The sequence below is a fragment of the Diceros bicornis genome, chromosome 26 (genome assembly GCF_020826845.1).
Source record: "Diceros bicornis minor isolate mBicDic1 chromosome 26, mDicBic1.mat.cur, whole genome shotgun sequence".
Taxonomy (NCBI): Eukaryota; Metazoa; Chordata; class Mammalia; order Perissodactyla; family Rhinocerotidae; genus Diceros; species Diceros bicornis.
Genome location: NC_080765.1, coordinates 11,710,305 through 11,729,914, shown reverse-complemented (window position 1 = coordinate 11,729,914; position 19,610 = coordinate 11,710,305). Strand labels below are relative to the sequence as shown.

At 43.8% G+C, this 19,610-nt stretch overlaps 1 protein-coding gene across 1 annotated transcript in view; it reads right to left on the bottom strand.

Annotated features, from left to right (window-relative positions):
• The window catches only part of GNA12 (G protein subunit alpha 12), a 116,098-nt gene extending 100,642 nt beyond the window's left edge, over positions 1–15,456 (bottom strand). Inside the window, exon 1 of the mRNA XM_058569391.1 lies at positions 15,098–15,456. Coding sequence (XP_058425374.1) covers positions 15,098–15,409 — 312 coding nt within the window. The 5' untranslated portion in view covers positions 15,410–15,456. The remainder of the gene's footprint in view (positions 1–15,097) is intronic.
• Positions 15,457–19,610: the final 4,154 nt, after the last annotated feature.

Sequence of the window (19,610 nt, the reverse complement as noted above, 5' to 3'; positions counted from 1 at the left end):
ACTCTTGGGCAACTGACTTCTGTTCCACGGATCACCGTTTTTTCTGGACTCGGTCTTTCATCCCTCTCTTGCAGGCTGTCCCGCCATCCCCTTTTGGATACAGCACCTGAGCGCTGCCATGCCATCTTCCCAACTTTCTCATGTTTAACTCGCACCAACCTACTCTTCTCAGAAGGGCTCTAGCTCGATTCTCCCTGGTAGCATTTCTACCTTATTTGTCTTCCCAGACCAGAGCTAGTTTGACAGAAAGTTGTTTATTTCAATCCACATCTGAGGGAATGGAGGTGAAGAAAGTTGAAGACTTGTCTGAGGTCAAGTGGCTTTTCTTTGAAATCCTATGAAATGTCCTCAACCTCAAACTCACATCCCTGTCTCCGCAGCTTTGGCTCAGCACACCGTCCACCCATGCCAAGACCCCTTCACTTTCCCCGATTTTCCCAGGGCTTTTATTCCACACCCCTGGGTCTGCTCCTCTCCAAAGTGAAGGGGATCAGTGAGAATGTTCAGGACTCTGCTGACTCACTCTCATTCCTCAGTATTAGTTTTGGGGGCGGGGCTGTGGTCAAGAGATGCACTACACAGCCCTAGAATCTTCTTTTTCCCTTGGCCACAGTGTTTTTGCAATATTAGGTTAGACCATTTGAAACTGCAATTTTTGTAGGTCAAAAATGGTCAAATATCAGAATTTCATATAGTTCAACCTACATGTGTAATAATGTTCCTTCTCCTTCCTTGATTACTTCTGATGAGTTTTTTATATTCATGTTAAGATTATTTTTTAAATGTATACACATATATATAAATGTATATGTTCATCCCATTAGGTAAGGGGAGAAGGTTCTATGATCTTATCCTGCTCCATTCAAACACATTTCCCCAGACTGATCTTTTAAAAATGTAAATCAAGGCAATCCTCTACTTGAAACTCTTCGATTGCTCCCCACTGCAGCCAGAACTGCCTTGGCCAAGAAGGCCCTGCCAGGTCTGATCTGGGTTCTCTCTCTTCCACCTCCCCATCCATCATTTCCACAGAGCTTTCTTTCATTCCTTAAAAGCCAGTTTCTTTCTTGCCTTACTGCCTCAGGGCATTTGCTCTTGCTGCTCTGGTTTCCTCCGCCTGAATTCCTTTTTTATTTTTATTTTTTTAATTGAGGTAATATTGGTTTATAACATTGTATAAATTTAAGGTGTACATCATTATACTTTTATTTCTGCATAGATGCCTGAACTCTTTTCTTCTAGCTCACCACAGAGCTGGTGCCTTCTCCTCCTTTAGGATTCTGAATGTTTCAGCTGCAAGTCACAGATACCCAACTAAAAGGCGCATGGAGTATAAGGACCGTATGAGGCTAATGGCAGCTCTACCCACAGAGATAGGGATAGGGATCTTGTTCTTGGCTGTATCACAGTACCTGGGTAATGTGTCAAATAAATAGAACAACTTGAAAAGCTATCACCTCGAAGGAGGGTCTATATTTTGTGTTGCTCTGCAGAACACTAGGTCAAACAGGTCCAAGTGTTTCCAAGTCACCTATAACAACTCAATGGAAAGGAAACATCTTCAGTGAGGTGAGGGCAGCCACAGTGAGTCCCTGACCTAAGAGCTGCTTAAGCGAAGGCTGAAGCACCACTTGTAAGAGACGCTGTGTGGGAGGTCAGAAACTCAGCAACTCCAAGGCTCCATCAAACTCTAATATTTCACATAAGCCAGTAAGCAGTTAGCATTCTTGATCAGTTCTGTTTTGCATTAGAAAATAGAAGGTGATGGCTTCCTTCAGGTACAACTACATTTATTCCTAAAATAATGATCAGTTTGCTATTTCCACTCATCACACAAAAAGACCCAAAAGGATTTTGGATGTCAACAAGGGATTTCTAGCCTAAAAGGTGACCCCAGGCAAATTCATACTCAGTGACTCTTAATTTTTCTTCTTCTGCTCCCAAGGCTAGAATCAATTTGGAAATCAAAATAGAAGTCAGAGATGGAGATCAAACTAGTGGCTCTCTTACTAATAAAAGCCAGATGGGAGAGTTTGGTTTTAGATTTGCAGCCAAGTAGGTTTGCTCATGGGCATAGCTGGACAAACACGGGGGGGGGGGGGGGGGGGGGCCATCTCTACAGCTGATGGCACTAAGAAACAAGAACACATGCTCGTTGTGGGCAGGGTGCCTCCAGGGGAAAGAACTTGGAGGGAGCTGAGCTGGCGTGCTCACTTCCTTCTCCCAAACTCACCGGTCAAGCAGCTCACCCGTCCTCTCTTGAGCAAAGGGGATGACAGAGAAGAAAATTCCTGTAGCTGAAATCTCTCCCTGTGGAAAGATGAGGCTAGAAAAATGAAAATCCTTCCCACCAGAGTAAGCCCCCAGCCTAACCTTACAGGGTCACTGAAAGGATCAAATGAGATAACCGCTAAGGTGCTTTAAACACAAACAGGAAAACAAAAGCTCCCAATGCAGAGAGAAGGTATTATTCCTTTCAGGCAGACATGGTCTCTGCAGCTTCTGCAGCAACTAGCACACAAACACACTCTTAATAAGTAGTTGACTTGGCTTCCCAAGATGATTACTTTTAATGAGACATCTGCTTTAACTAGCATGTTCTGTTGTCCTGGTATGTTTGTTTAAAACACGATCTCTTTACTTTATAGTCATATCAAATGTGCACTGATAAGAAGGCAAAGAACCAGTTTGCTATTTCTCAGTTCTGACCAGCTCATCTCTCAGGGAGTTTCTCCTTCTTTTCCATATCACTCCACACTTTTAACAGAGTTTTCAGCCTCTAATTATCTAATCAAGTCATCAGAATCCTAGGGAAAAATGTTTCCTTTCCCCCATCCTAAAACTAATATTATGGAACTTCATTTGCTTGAAAAAACACTTATGTGGCCACAAAAATATAGTTTTTGGTCCTCTCCTGTGTGCCAACAGTTGTATACATAGAACTAAATATCAGTGTAAAACACAGATTAAAAATCCTGCTAACAGTATGGAGATTCCCCAAAAAATTAAAAATAGAAATACCTTATGATCCAGCTATCCCACTACTGGGTATCTACCCAACAAACCTGAAATCAACAATCCAAAGAGGTTTTATGCACCCCTATGTTCATTGCAGCGTTATTCACTATAGCGAAGACATGGAAGCAACCCAAGTATCCCTCGACTGATGACTGGATACAGAGGATGTGGTATATATACACAATGGAATACTACTCAGCCATAAAAAAAGACAAAGTCGTCTCATTTGCAACAACATGGATGGACCTGGAGGGTATTATGTTAAGCGAAATAAGCCAGAAAGAGAAAGACAAATACTCCATGATTTCACTCACGTGTGGAAGATAAACCAACACATGGACAGATAGAACTGTTGGTTAACAGGGGCAAGGGGGGTGGGCATAAGCGGTGAACGGATGCATTTATATGGTGACTGACAAACAATAACGTACAACAAAAATTTCACAATAAAAAAAAAAAAAGAAAAAAAAATCCTGCTAATGGGCATTATAAAAATTCCAGAACCAACCTCTGAGGTAGCTCTTCTCTGTTACCTGTAATGGAAACCAGATAAGGTGAGACTTGAAATAATCGCTCCTTTTCCTTCCTTGGTAAACGTCAAGTCTTTTCGTTTGGAACACTGGGTATCTTGTCTACAAAGATGTTCATCTTTGTACCTTGAAAATGAATGCAAATGCATCACCTGGTGTTAGGTCAGTGACTGTGGGGCATGCTCACCCTGACTGACGCTGAGCACTGAACTGTTGTGTCCCAAGTTTCTGAGTCTGAATCAATGATTTGGCCCCAGGATACTGACTGCTACACTAGTCCAGAAGAATCTCATACATCCTGTAGACAGTCTTGACGGCCTCCTTCAGCTCGGCTAGGGCTCCCCTGTTTTCCCAGTGACTTAACCAGTGATGTCCCCTCTCCTGCCCTGCCCTCCTCTGTGTTTCCTGTCCCCGCAGAAGCCAACTAGGCAGAGAGGCACCATAACGAGGACTCACCACTGTGCACTCTTCCACTCAGCACCACGCACACAGCATGGGGCAAAGGGCCGGGCTCTGAACGATGGGCACAGGTCTTCCTGTGGCCCCAACAACTAGCCTGGCCTTCCCTGGATATAGCAGAGAACCTTGATCTGACCACCCCAGACAGGTACTCGAGGGCTTGGTGGAAGCCACACCATGCACAATCACTGGAACACTCCACCAAAGTAATGGGAATATTAACAGAGCACAGGACAGAAATTCTGAGTCTGAGTGTTCTCCTGGCTTAGAGTTTCTGCTTAACTCAGTTTAAGTAGTTGACTACCTAAGGCCTGGGTACACTGGCTAACACCATAAATATTCATTTAGGCCAGTCTTCGCTGCTGAGTCTGATGTCACCAGGCCATCTGACAAAGCTGGTGCCGTGGCTTTTCAACTAGACAGTCAAATAGATGCCCAAGTTCAGAGAGGTGCCGCCTACTGGGCCACTGCCTCCTTCAGAAAGCAGGATTGGGGTCATCCAGAACTGCGGTGCTGCTCTCCAGCCACTTTCCACGCCCTTGCAAATACTGCCAGGAGTAACAACTGTCCCTCTCTGTCCTATGGGTGCTGGACTTCCAAAGCACAAGCTCCAAACGGATTCAGTCCCCCTGACCAATGCAGAAGTGCGGGCCTCTCTAACTGATGCACTAACACAGAATGCAAAGTATGTTTTCCATTCCATACACCAACGTACCTGGACCTGCCTAACATTCATCCTAACACGAGACAATTATCTTAATGCACAAAAGAATCATTTGGAAAGATTAACCTATCACATGGTCAGCAACTATTTTTCATGTTTTGCTCACTCTAAAAGGGTAATCAGTTGAAACTAAGCAGCTGCTTTGTCCAGCCCACTTGACAGAAGATGCAAAGAGGACTCTATTGCTTTTGTTTAAACACAAACAAACTATAATAGTTATAACATGAAATAAACCAGCATGTCTTTAAGGAATGGCATTGCCCTTCAGGTAATGCAAGTTAAGCACCAGGTCCATTACACAACATTAGCTTCTCTGGTTTGAAGATCACCCTATAATTACATCTCTAGATAAGCCTTAAGTTTAAATCTTCAGTTCCATTTAAAACCGATAAGATCCATGTTCCCACTCTCAACTATGTAATAACAGAAAATAATTATGAGCTGTCAACACAACACTACCTACCATCAAGCCCAGCTATATTCCCAATCTTACATGGCAGATGACTGAAGGTCAACTACTGCTCCCCTGAAATAGATTTGGTCAAATAATTAACATGTCAATCTGAAAGCTGGAGGGGAAGACCAATCACCCATGTGCTCTGAATCCCCAACAACGGCCAGGGGGGTCTCTCTGGGATTTTTAACTGATGGAAAAAGATGTCTTCTGTTTTCTGACATTACTAAAGGACCAACGATGTGTGTCCATGTGTCCAAGTAAACTTCTTACTTAAATGCAATTTGCCCACAAGGCAGTAAAAACCCAACTGTTCTCTCAGTCCCAGAAGCACATTTATGCTTCTGCTCTCACGCACACCCACTGTAGGGTCAAGCCCAAAGTGATTCTTCTGAATCCAAGAAACCAAGACTCTGCAGGCCAGGAGTTTCTAAGTGCTTAAAAATACACAACAGCAGTATAGGCTTCTTCAAAGTCCTATTCGCCTTAGCAAAAAGTAAATATGACACAGCAAACAATTCTTTAAAAAAAATGTTTTAACCTCTATATTCTACAACAAAACTTCTTAAACTGAAGTCCATAGAGCATATGTAGGCCCACTTTGGGATTTAGGCTGTCTAAGGAACTCCTTGAAACTATACGCATAAATATGAATTTTCTAGGAAGAAGGTCCACAGCTTTCAGCTAAAGAGTATCGTGACTACAGGTCTCTAGCAAACCACCATATTATGTCCACTCCTTTGTACTAGAAAGTTCCACGTAGTTCCTATACTCACTCTTCTTTAATACCTCTACCTATTAGAATTCTCTGTCTCAACTGACAGACAAACATATGGCATTGAAATGGTCTCATTTGTGTGCTCTTCTCCACCTGAAGAAATCCTATAGCACCTTCAAAGGCCAGCTCGAATCACACTTCCTTGACGGGCTTTTCCAGATACTTCAGCCAGAATTAATCTTCCCTATTCTCCAGTGAACCATCTCTCCACCTCTACAGTGGCATTTAACCTGGTACACATTCACACTCTGTATTAAGGTTACTAGTGCAACTGTCTCCCCGGCTGGTCAGAGTGCCAGAAGGGTAGGGACAGGACAGCAGTCATGACTACATGTCCCGTCCCCCACCCGCACCTAGCATAACACTTTGGGTATGTGGTCATAAAACGTTTGTTGAACTGAATTCTTTTGTTTCAGTGTCAACAAGAGACCACTAATTCTAATAAACGAATTCTTCACAAGGTTTCTAAATTATCAATACAAATATACACAAGGAAGGTCCACCTCTGAGTGGTTAAATGATACACCCATGCAATTATGTGTATGGCATTATGATTTCCAGTCCATATAACAAAGGACCTTCAAACAGAGAACATTTTATTCACTTCTACCTAGATGTGAAATGCAGTAATTAAAAATGACACCTGAAATTACAGATGATGGAGTGGAACCACTATGAGATAAAGCCAGGCTGGTTTGAAGCCTTCCACACAAACATCAAGGCACGCACTATCACCAGAGGCATTATTACACAATTCCTGAAACACCAAATACACCAACCTTAAAGACAGCCCACTGAGGAAGTGAGAGAATGTCATCTTCAAGTTATAAAAACAAAAGGAATGAATAGGAAGACTTACTGGGAATATTTATGGGAAGTCAAAGCAGCCAGTAGATTCAAATAATCCATTGTAGAGGGTGGTGTGTGGTAATGAAGTTAAAGAAATGCTGTGTTCAAATTTAGGCACAACTGTGATCAGGGAGGAAGAGTCCTGAATCTGGAATCAGTCGAAAGACCAGGATGACAGGACTTCCGGTTCTACCAAGATGGAGTGTCTCCATTCCTCGCAGGTCCTCTCCTTACAACTAAAACGCTCTGAACATAACACAATCAACAATATAGAGAAGGAGGAAGAAAAAAGGCAGCAGGTGCCTGGGACCTCGGGACTTGAGGAATGACATGACAGTGCGCTCCCCCCAGGTCCTAAATGCCTCCTACCTATCCAGGACAGGGTGGAAAGAGCTCCAAGAAAAGCCTGTTCCCCTAGCCAAAGGACCTACCCTATTCCAGCCAAATACCAACAGAAAAACTGCACACATGGCCTTCCGAGGTTTCAGAGGGGCTGAAAGGGAAGCTGATCCCCCCTACTTCCCGCCCCACAAACCAGCGGGCATGTTCCAAGTGGCCTACCAGGTAGTGCTGGTAGGGCCAAGCAGGGATGTCATCTCCCAGCCCCTGCCTAGAAGTAGAGAAGGTGCTCCGATTCCCTGAGCAGGGGAGTGTAGGAGGGGAGCTGAGTCTCCATCCCGACCCAGCCCCAGGTGGCAGGAGGAAGAAGTGGTGGTTTGGCAGGTTGTTGCTCTGCTGCCCCACCCCACCCCAGTGTCAGCTGGGGGAGGGGTAGCGCGGCTACTGAGGCTACAACCCCACTCAACAAGGCAACAGAGTCTCAGGGACCTGGAGGTCAGTAACAAGGGCTAACACTCCTATCACACGAGTCCCAGGAGGAGGGGAGAAAGACAGTGGGACTGAAAAAGTCTTTGAAGAAATAATGGCTGGAAACTTCCCATTTTGGCAAAGGACATAAACGTACAGATTCAAGAAGCTGAGCAAACCACAAATATATTAAACTGAAAGAAACCTACATCGAGACAAATCATAATTAAACTCTGGAAACTGAAGACAAAGGAAAAATCTTAAAAGCAGCCAGAGAGACATGACACTTACTGACAGAGGAACAGCAATAAAAATGACAGTAGACTTCTCATCTGAAACCACGGAGGCCAGAAGAATGTGGCACATTTTTCAAATACTAAAAGAAAATAAGTGTCAGCTGTGAATTTTATAGCTGGCAAGACATCCTTCAAGAATAAGGGAAATAAAGACATTCTTGGATGAAGGAAAGCTGAGAGAATTTGCTGTAAGCAAACCCGCCTTTAAAAAATCGCTAAAGGAAGTTCTTAAAACAGAAAGGAGAGGGTAACAGGAAAAGGCTTAGAACTTCAGGAAGGAAAGTACACTACCAGAATTGGTAAAAATAGGGGTAAATAAAACAAACTATCCTACTTCCCATGAGTTCCTTAAATCACATTTGATGACTGATGTAAATCCACATGATGTGGTACTCAAAGTAAAATAAGAAATACTTAAGACATTTATATTTAAAAAGTAGGGAAGGTAAAGGGATCTAAATGGAAGTAAAGTTTCCATACTTCACTTAAGCTGTGAAACACTGACACCAGTAGACTGGGATATGTCACATATGTATAGTGTAACCTCAAGCAACCAACAGGAAAATGATACAAAGCTTTGATTGATATACTCAAAAATCAATCACCAATCAATCAATCAAGATAGAATCCTAAAACATGTTTAAATAACCCACAGGAAGGAAAAAAACAGAAGAAACAAATAAAAAATAAAAAAAATAAAATGGGGGACTTATACCCTAACATATTAATTACCTTACCTTACATGTAAATGGTCTAAATATACAAATTAATTAACAGAGATTGGCAGAGTAGAGAAAGAAAATATGGTGCAATAATACGCTGTCTATAAGAAATTCAAGACAACAATGTGGGTAGGTTAAAAGGATGGAAAACATATCATGAAAGCATTCATAAAAAAAGGAGTAGCTATATTACAATATCTGATAAAGTTGACTTCAGAGCAAAGAAAAACACTAGAGACAAAGAAGGACAACATGTAATGAGAAAAGGATCAATCCACTAGGAAAATGGAATAATCCTAAATGTTTACACACCACACAACGGAGTCAAAATACACAGAGCAAAAACTGATAGAGCTAAAGGAGAAATAGATAAACCCATAGTTACAGTTGGAGACTTCAATACCTCACCCTCAGCAACTGAGGCAACTACTAAACAGAAAATCAGCAAAGATACAGAACTCAACACCACGATCAACCAACAGGATCTAAATGACATATGTAGAAAACTCCAAACAACAGAATATACATTTTTTTTTCAAGTGGCCATGGAACATTCACCAACACAGGCGCACAGAACATATACCAAGATAGACCATATTCTGGGCCATAAAACAAACCTCAACAAATTTAAGAGAGTTAAAATCATACAAAGTATGTTCCCTGACCATAATGGAGTCATAGAAATCAATAACAGAGAGATAACAGGAAAATCTCTAAACTCTTGAAAACTACAACACACTTCTAAATAATCCATAGATCAAAGAACATATCTCAAAAGAAATCAAAATATGTGGACACAGCTAAAGCAGTGCTGAGGGGGAAATTTACAGCACTTAAAATGCTTACATTAGAAAGAGGAAAGGTCTCAAATACATAATCTAAGTCTCTACCTCAAGAAACTAGAGAAAAAAGGCAAAATAAACCCAAAGCAACTAGAAGAAAAGAAATAATAAGAGCAGAAATAAATAAAATTAAAAACAGGAAAACCATAAAGAAAAATGAATGACATAAAAAGTTGGTTCTGGGGCCAGCCCGGTGGCGCAGCGGTTAAGTGTGTGTGCTCTGCTGTGGCGGCCCGGGGTTCGCAGGTTTAGATCCCGGGCGCACACCGACCTGCCGCTTGTCGAGCCATGCTGTGGCGGCGTCCCATATAAAGTGGGAGAAGATGGTCACACATGTTAGCCCAGAGCCAATCTTCCTCAGCAAAAAGGAGGAGGATTGGCATCAGATGTTAGCTCAGGCTGGTCTTCCTCACTAAAAAAAAAAAAAAAAAAGCTGATTCTTCAGGGAAAAAAAATAATCAATAAAAGTGATAAATCTCTAGGAAGACTGACAAAAGCAAAAAGAGAAGACACAAATCACCAATATCAGAAAAGAAACAGAAGATATAACTACTCTCACCACTCTTACTCAACATAATATTGGAAGCTCTAGCCACTGCAATAAGGCAAGAAAAAGAAATAAAAGGCATATCTATTGGGAAAGAAGAAATAAAACTGCCCCTATGTGCAGATAACATGATGATCCATGTAGAAAATCCCAAGGAATCTACAGGAAAACTCTTAGACCATGTTTTCAGCAGGGTCACAGGACATAGGATCAAGATACAAAAATCAATCACATTGTTGTGTACTAACAACATGCATGTGGAAACTGAAAATAAAAGCATAGTATCATTTACAATTACTCTAAAGAAAATGAGATACTTAAGTATAAACTTAATGAATCAGGTATAGGATCTGTATGCTAATAATTGCAAAATGCTGATGAAAGAAATCAAAGATGACCTAAATAAACAAGGACATACCATAGTCATGGATTGGAAGACTCAACAAAGTAGAGATGTCAGTTCTCCCCAAATTGATCTATAGGTTTAATACAATTGCTATCAAAATCCCAGCAAGGTTTTTTATAGACATAGACTTATTCTAAAATTTATATGGAAAAGCCAAGGCCATAGAATAGCTAAAACAATCTTGAAAAAGAAAAATGAAATGGGACAAATCACTCTGATATCAAATCACTCTGATATATAGCTACAGTAATGACCACAGCGTGATACCAGCAGAAGGAGAGACACAGATCAGTAGAATAGAATAGAAAACCCAGAAATAGACCCATATCCCCATTTGATTTTTGACAAAGGTGCAAAAGCAATTCAACGGAAGGATAGTCTTTTCAACAGACAGTCCTGGAAAACCTGAACATCCATAGAAAAAAAAGAAGAAAAGAACCTTAACCTAAACCTCACACCTTATACAAAAATTAACTCAAAATGGATGAGGGTCTTAAATGTAAAATATACAACTGTAAAACTTTTAGAAAAATAAATAAGAGAAGCCTTTGGGATCTAGGGTTGGGTAAAGAGTTCTTAGACTTGATACAAAAAGCATGACACATAAAGGCAAAAAGTGATAAACTGGACCTCATCAAAATTAAAAACTACTGCTCTGTGAAAGACCTTGTTAAGAGGATGAAAAGGTAAGCAAGCTATAAACCGGGAGAAAATGTTTGCAAACCATCTATTTGACAAAGGACTAGTATCTAGAATATATAAAGAACTTGCAAAACTCAATAAAGAAATAAGCAACCTGAGGCCAGCCCAGTGGCGTAGTGGTTAAGTGCACGTGGCGGCCCGGGGTTCACAGGTTTGGATCCCGGGTACGCACCAACGCACCGCCTGTGAAGCCATGCTGTGGCGGCGTCCCATATAAAAGTAGAGGAAGATGGGCACAGATGTTAGCTCAGGGCCAATCTTCCTCAGCAAAAAGAGGAGGATTGGCATTGGATGTTAGCTCAGGGCTGATTTTCCTCACAAAAAACAAACAAAAAAAAGAAATAAGCAACCTAATTAGAAAACGGGTAAAAACACGAAGAGACACTTCAATGAAGAGGATGTACAGATGGCAAGTGGGCTCATGAAAAGATGTTCAACATCATTAGCTACTAGGGAAATGCAAATTAAAACAGCAATGAGACAGCACTTACACACCTATCAGAATGGTTGAAATAAAAAATAGCTGACACAACCAAACGCTGGTGAGGATGCAGAGAAACTGGATCACTCATACCCTGCTGGTGGGAATGTAAAATGGTACAACCACTTTGGAGACAGTTTGGCAGTTTCCTATAAAACTAAACATGCAACTATCATACAACTGAGCAACTGCACTCTTGGGCATTTATCCCAGATACATGAAAATGTATGTACACACAAAAACATGTATGTCAATGTTCATAGAAGATTTAACTCATAATAGGCAGAAACTGGAAACAACCCAGGCATTCCTCAACAGGTGAATGGTTAAATGGTGCACTGTGGTAGATCCATACCATGGATACTACTCAGCAATCAAAAGCCATGAACTATTGATTACTGACACATGCAACAGCTGGGGTGAATCTCCAGGGAATTATGCTGAGCGATACAAGCCAATTCCAAGAGGTCACATTTTGCATGATTCCACTTACATAATATTCTTGAAACGACAAAATTATAGAATTGGAGGATAGATCAGTCATTGACAGGTCAGCGAGGGGGAGAAGGGAGGAAGTGACTATAAAAGACAACATGAGGGATGCTTATGGTGATGGGAATGTTCTGTATCTTGATTTTCTCAATGTCAATATTTGGTTGTGATACTATACTACGGTTTTGCAAGATCTTACCATGGAGGAAAACTGGGTAGAGGGGACACAAGATCTCTGTATTATTTCTTACAACTGCATGGGACGCTACAATTACCCAGAAATTAAAAGTTTAATTAAAAGAAAAAAGACCATGTTTGGTTCCCAGCTCTGAGACCTGCTAATTAGGTAACTGACCTTGAGCAGATTTTAAACTCTCTTATCTCCAGCCGGCCCGGTGGCGCAAGCGGTTAAGTGCGCGCGCTCTGCTTCGGTGGCCCGGGGTTTGCAGGTTCGGATCCTAGGCGCGCACCGACGCACCGCTTGGTAGGCCATGCTGTGATGGCGTCCCATATAAAGTGGAGGAAGATGGGCATGGATGTTAGCTCAGGGCCACTCTTTCTCAAGAAAAAAGGGGAGGATTGGCATCGGATGTTAGCTCGGGGCTAGTCCTCCACACAAAAAATAAATAAAAAAACTCTCTATCTCCAATTTCCTCATTGGCTAAATGGGATAATACCATCCGATGCCTTATGAAAATTAAATGCCATATATGAAAGGCCCTGGCAATGTGCGTATTTAAAAATAGCCTGTTAACACTAAATCTATTTGTAGACACAATTATTATTCTAAACAGTATCATCCAAATGCCCACTACTAAAGCCACTACAAAGCACCTTATTAAAAAGTTTCTTCCCAAAGTGATCTGTCCAAATAAAAATTGGGGGGGGGGGGATTTTGGTTTTAGACTGAAAACTGAAATTCTAATTAGTTACTGAAATAGTCCCAACAGATAAAGTGAGTTTAATATGGAATTACAATTAGTAAAAAAGTTGGGAAGGAAAGTAGGATACCAGTTAACAAACCCTGTTTCTGTTGATAAGGAAGTCAGTAAAAGTTAATGTTTATATGCATTGGGAAAAGGTTAAGACTGAGTTTTCCAAAACGCACTTAATACACTGATTTAGATTTAAGATTCTATGTTTCTAAACATTTTCTCTGCCTCCCGAGTTGAAAAAAACTGGGAGATAGTCAGCCAAATCTTTATACTCTACCTGCCTGGTTTGGAGGTCCAAAAAGCAGCAAAAATAAAATCTGGCTCTGTGACAGAGAGAGACAATCGAATGCACTTTACCCCAGAAGATGAGGGGAATTTTAAACACACAGTCCATCCCCCGGAACACACTGGGCACCCAGCCTTTAAAGTTTATGAAGTACTGGGCCAGAGCTCTGACTCACAGAGAGGCTTTTGAAAGAGGTGAAAAGGGTGTTTTATCATTCAAATTATTCTCTTCCCGTCAGGATCCTAAAAGAGCTATTTCTCTTAAAATGAAACATTCTAGTAACAAACACATAACGAACTGGGGGTACTAGTGCAAGATTCCTGATGCAATCCTGGAAGAAGGCAGGCCTGCAAGTCTAGAGGCCAGGGTTCCAGCATCCAGGCCCCAGCGAGGAGCCACTTCATCTCCAGGGCCCGGAGCTTCCTCATGGCTGAAGGGAAAGAAATGTACCAGATGGGTTTCTGCAGCCCTTTGCTAAATTGAAAGTCCCTCAGGCACCATAAAATCTAGTCTCCAGGCAGCTTTCTGGTATGACAAGCTTCCTTCTACCTCTGCTTAAAGACAACTTTCCTCATACCTGTAATTTGGCTGCCCCAAAATGGGCCTGGGAAAGAGTAAGTGAGGGGACAAGAAAAGTGTAGAGGTAAACTCAAAAAAAAAAAAAAAAAAAGAAAGAAAGAAAGGAAATGACCCTATTTAGGTGCCCGATAGACTCTACTTTCCCCTCACCATCACTTTTCTCCAGATTTCCTTTCTTTGGGGCCCTTTAGCACAGGCTCTCTGTAGAGAGAGACTAGAACCCAGACTTTGTCAGCTCTATGGTTTTTTCCACAAATAAATTGCAAAGAATAAGGGAACAAGAGATAGGAGAACCTGGAGATAACACACCATTTAAGAGAGACATTAAAAATTGCAATGTAAGGATTTAATTTATATCTTGATGGAAACAAACAAAACATTTATGCAACAAAAGAGGAAATCTAAACACTGGCAGGATATTTGAGGATATTAAGGAGTTATTGTTAATTCTTAAGGCTGGATACTGATAAGGGTACTGTGGCTATGTTTTTTAAATGAGGCCTTATCTTTTGGCGATACATATACTAAAGTATTTTCTAATGAAGTTATACAATGCCTGGGATTTGCTTCAAAATCACGGGGGCAGGGATACAGGGGAAACAAGACTGGCCCTGAACTAATCATTGCCGAAGTTGGCGGGACAAGGGCCATGGGTACACATAGTTCGTTTTATTCTACTTTGTATCTGTTCGAAATTTTCAACAACAGTGTAAAAGGAGAGACTTGCGGCCGGTTTCCTCTGCAGTTTACACTGCTCTTCTGCACTCACTGGAAAGGCAGGACAAGGATGGCTCCCTGACCCCAGAAGACTGGCAGTGGGAAACGCGCAGATGCCATCCTGCCAGGCCGCGTCCTCGACCCAGAGTCCAGGAGGGGCCCTCCTCACTACCAAGACCCGCCCCACCCCCGCCCCCGGCAAATCCCCAGTTGTCGCCCAGCTTTTCCGCCTCCACCGCCCCCGAGTTCCCGAGAAGAGCACAGGCGAAGGCCATCAGGCCGACGGGGAGAAGGGGTGCGCATCCCTGGCCAGCCCCCCAAGGCTGGGAGCACCTGGCCACTGGGAGCTGCAGCCAGGTCAGGGGGCAGACGAAGGGGGGGCCGCGGTCCCGGCCGGGGCGCGGTGGTCCGCGGGGCCGCCCCTGCGCGCACCTGGGCGCAGGTGTGCGGGTGGGGCGGCGGGGCGCGCGCACCTTGAGGATGTTGTCGAAGATGGTGTCGCGGAACTCGAGCAGCGCCTTCTGGTCGAACTCGCGGCCGTGGATGATGCGCATCTGCTTGAGGAAGGTGGACTTGCCGCTCTCGCCCGCACCCAGCAGCAGGATCTTGACCAGGCGCCGCACGGCGCGCCGCTCGCGGGCCAGCCCCGCGTCGATGTCCCGGCTGCGCCGCCGCGCCTCGCGCTCCGCGTCGCGGGCCCCGCCGCCGCCCGCCCGGCGCTCGCGGGCCCCGCCGGCCTCGGCCGGCAGCAGGCAGCGGCTGAGGGTCCGCACCACGCCGGACATGGCCGCTCAGGCCATGGACCCCGCCGCGGGCGAGGCGAGCCCCGCGCGGCTCCGGCCGCTCCCTCAGGCCGCGTCCGCCGCCGCCGCCCCGAGGCCCACTCTCGCCCGCCGCTCAGCCCCGGCGGAGGGGCGGGGCGGCACCACCCGAGGCCCGGCAATTGGGCCGGCTGCCGTCCATCCGGACGAACGGGCCCTCCGATTGGGCCGTGCCACGCCGAGGGGCGGGCATCCTTCCGGCCCTCGGGGCGGGGTCGGCGCCGAAAGAGGCGGGATCTTTGGGGTGGAGACGCTTCTCATTGGACGCCCGTGCCGAGGTTCTTTCTTGCAGAATGAAAGGGAGGCGGGGTCGTCGGAGAGGCCGGGCGGCCGTCCGCCATAACCAACTATAATTGCTCCGAGAGCACGTCAATCACAGTGCACAGGCTTGGGATTGGGAGTTTCGCGAATCGGGGCGGGACCAGAAGTGCCAGGTGTACAGAAAGAGGCGCCCTGGGCTCCCAGATGGGTCAAGCTGTGAGAGCAGGAGGTTCGCAGAGTGGACTTCACGTTCTCTGAAAACTGGGAAATGCTGATAAGAGGTCCCGCTGCGCGTCTTAAGCTTAGAGAGAAAGCTGTTCCCAAACCATTTTCCTTCCAGAAACGCTGGGGGGAATGGGCCACACGTTTCAAATAAATGCACCCTTTGAGACTGGCGTGGGCCCTTCGGTAGCTTTTCTCAAAGCTTTTCTGAGATCTAAAGATTTTAATCATCAAAATCACCAGAAGCCCCTCGGAAAAATCTTATGTAGCACAGTGATTGGGAGTGGGGTCTGGAGTTGCTGGGTCTGAGTTGGAATAGCCAATCGACCCCTTACCAGTTGCATAAACTTTTTTTTTAAACAGTTTTATTTATTTATTTATTTTGTGAGGAAGATCAGCCCTGAGCTAACATCCATGCTAATCCTCCTCTTTTTGCTGGGGAAGACCGGCTCTGAGCTAACATCTATTGCCAATCCTCCTCATTTTTTTTTTCCCCAAAGCCCCAGTAGATAATTGTACGTCACAGTTGCACATTCTTCTAGTTGCTGTATGTGGGACGTGGCCTCAGCATGGCCGGAGAAGCGGTGCCGCGGTGCGCGCCAGGGATCTGAACCCAGGCCGCCAGTAGCGGAGCACGCACACTTAACCGCTAAGTTAAGTGTAGCCGGCCCAGTTGCATAAACTTTTAAGTAGCTTTTCTTTCTTTCTTTCTTTTATTTTTCCCTCCTGTTTTTAGCTTCAATTTCCTCCTCTGTAAAATGGGGGTGATAATAGCAACCACCTCATATTGTTGTGAAGATAGAAACTGAGAACATGAACTTGTAAAACACAGCACAGTGCCTAGGCCCCAGTCAGTTCTTGCTAAGTGTCAGCTGACTTATCAGATTCTTACCTGTCCCAGATCGAGTGTGAGTCAGAACCTCCTGAAAGGAGCTCCGGTATCTCTTCATCCCCAGGTAATTGGCCAGATTTAGGAACTAGGGTCTGTTAAAAGAGAAACCCAAGCGTATTAAAAATTTTAAGTTTATTTAAGAGCAAAAATCTATTCAAACCTGATGGCACAAAACCAGAAGTGGTTAGAGCACTCGACGGAGGGGAGCCAGAGAAAAGACTTATATAGAGAAAGCATGGAAACAAAGAAGGAAATCATTGATGGGTACAGCTTAAAGGCTAGCTGGCTGTTTGTAGTTGGTTGTCTTTAGCGTTTTGATTTTGTAACCTTGAGGCATTTACAGGATTAGATTTTGGTTTGCTTACATAGGCTGCCACGGCATTAGAGCCTCCTCAGTCTAATACCCTCCTTATTTAATTAATTAAACAGGGCTTAAAGATCATCCTGTCCAAATCCTCCTTCTCACCAGGTGGATAAAATCAAGACCAGCGTACAAATGACTGACTGACCTGAGGTCCCACACAAGAGCCGACTAGAACCCTGCTCTCTTTCACTACGTGACCCTGCCTCTACAGAGGGTATGCACAATAGAAAAAAATGATTAGTCAGTGTGATATCATTCGGTTCTACAAGTAATTTTTGCATAATCATGAAAATGCCAAGCACTGGGGACTTCTGGAGAGGAAGCTGAAGATGGAAAAGACGCAGCCGTTGCGTCAAGAAACGTACACATTAGTTAGGGAGCCAGACCATTCAAGTCACCAGGTAGGGTGCAGACCAAAAGAATCCCTAGTTTTCTGCCATAGAACCGTGGTATTCAAGGAGTTCACTGAGAGATCTAAACTCTCAGAGGACCTTGAATGCCCTTGATATGTGGCATTTGTCGTTTACTGAGGCATAAATTTTTATCACTTAAGGAGTCAACTCATTAGTACTCTGTAATCCTTCAAAAACGATGAAAAAGAAAGTCTTGTTTCTTTGTGAAAACGGCCTTCCACAGAAAGCCAAACACTAGTATTATAATAGAAGTGAAGAACAAGTGGAGAGGCCTCAGAAAACAACGTTTCTTAGACAGAAAATAGGAATTTTTGACAAATAAAGAGAGGAATGTGGAATTTAGCAGTGGACCAGAGTGAGCCCCTCATTCAGTTAAAAGAAATTAAGAGAAGGTGATTCACAAAACACTTTGAGCAAATGCTTCAGACATTTACAAATAACTTTGTATCTTTGTAAATAGATTTATGCCTATGTTTATGCAATCTTTATACGGTATCCAATTTGGGGATCTGACAAGGTCTCTGGACATATCCTTCACATCTGTCAAAGGGCTAAGGTGCTTGAAATAAACAAGCTTATCTGTGTACTCAGTAATCATCTCTCCATTATCCCTCACCTTTGTATGGCGTGTTTTAGTTTTTAAAGTGCTTCCACACACATGATCTCATTTGTGCTGTTCTACACTGCTGGGAAGGAGGCGAGGCAGAGACTATGGTAATAGAAGAATCTGGCTCCCAGGGAGCTAATGTCACTTGTCGGGGGAAGTAGGGTTGGTAAGTTGCAGAAGCTGGACTGGAAACCTGACCCAGTGTATGCTCCATGCACAGTGTGAGATGGGTGAAGGCGTGAGAGCTCTGAGGCTTCGTGCCACCTCCTGTTAGCTGTGTGACTTAAATAAGTCACCTAACCTCTCTGAGACTTAGTTTCTTTATTTGTAAAACCAGGATAAAATAGGGCTGTGATAAGTGTTAAGTAAGTTAACACATACAAGGCCCTAGCACATAATGGGCAGTCAATAATTTCTAACATTATTATTATCATCATCATGGAGCTTTGGGAATCAGGTACTGCAAATTTAGAATTTTAGAATAATAGTAATGGCATGAAGATGAAGAATCTATAAGAATCTACCTATAGATTCTTCTAACAATCTATAATCTATAATATTAATACAGTGTTTGATATTAAAAATAAAAACCTGGGAAAAGGTCAGGTTAAATAAATTAAGGTACAGCCATATAAATGCAATAACATAAAGTTCCTAAAAAGAATAAGGAAGACCAAAATTTGTAAACAGATGGCCACCATGTGTTTAAAAATTGCTGGAGGGGTGGGGGGGTATGTGGCCTGAATGCTCCTCTCAACTCCTGTTCAATTCCACCTCCTGAGCTAAGGGACAGCCAGGAGGGAGGGTCCGATGGCAAGGCCTGGAATGTATATGTGGAATAGCGAGCTCTTCTGGAATCCTAGAAAAGGGGACAGTCACAGGACACTTTCATTCTCCTGCTGGGTGGGAGTGAGGGGACCAGCAGCTCAGAGGCCTGGGAAAAGGCCCAGGACTCTGGGGTTCCCAAAAGGAATAGGGTCTCCTTGGGTCTCATGGATGTAGTCTCCTGTGAGGTCCTTATAGGGCTTCTCTAGTCTGGGGAGAATGTGGGAGAGCTGCACGGGCCCGGGGGCTGGGAGATTCCCCCCCCCCCCCCCCCCCCGAGAATAGGAGCTTCCAGCATCACAGCTGTGGAGACCTGGGAGCTTCCTCTTGGTGCTCATTAGAGGAGCAACATCTTGCCTGTGACCTTATCTTTCATCATTGCAAAAGAAACCGTACAAGCTTTCCCTGAAAGCCACAGAGCTCTGAGAAGGAAAGAGAAAATTTAAATAGACTTAAGGGGACCCATGTGCCAGAGAGAAGATAAAGCAGAACGTCTCAACTAGTGGTAAATAGATGAAAACTTTACATCATCATCACCACCAGCACCACCATCACCACCATCACCATCATCATCATCCCAC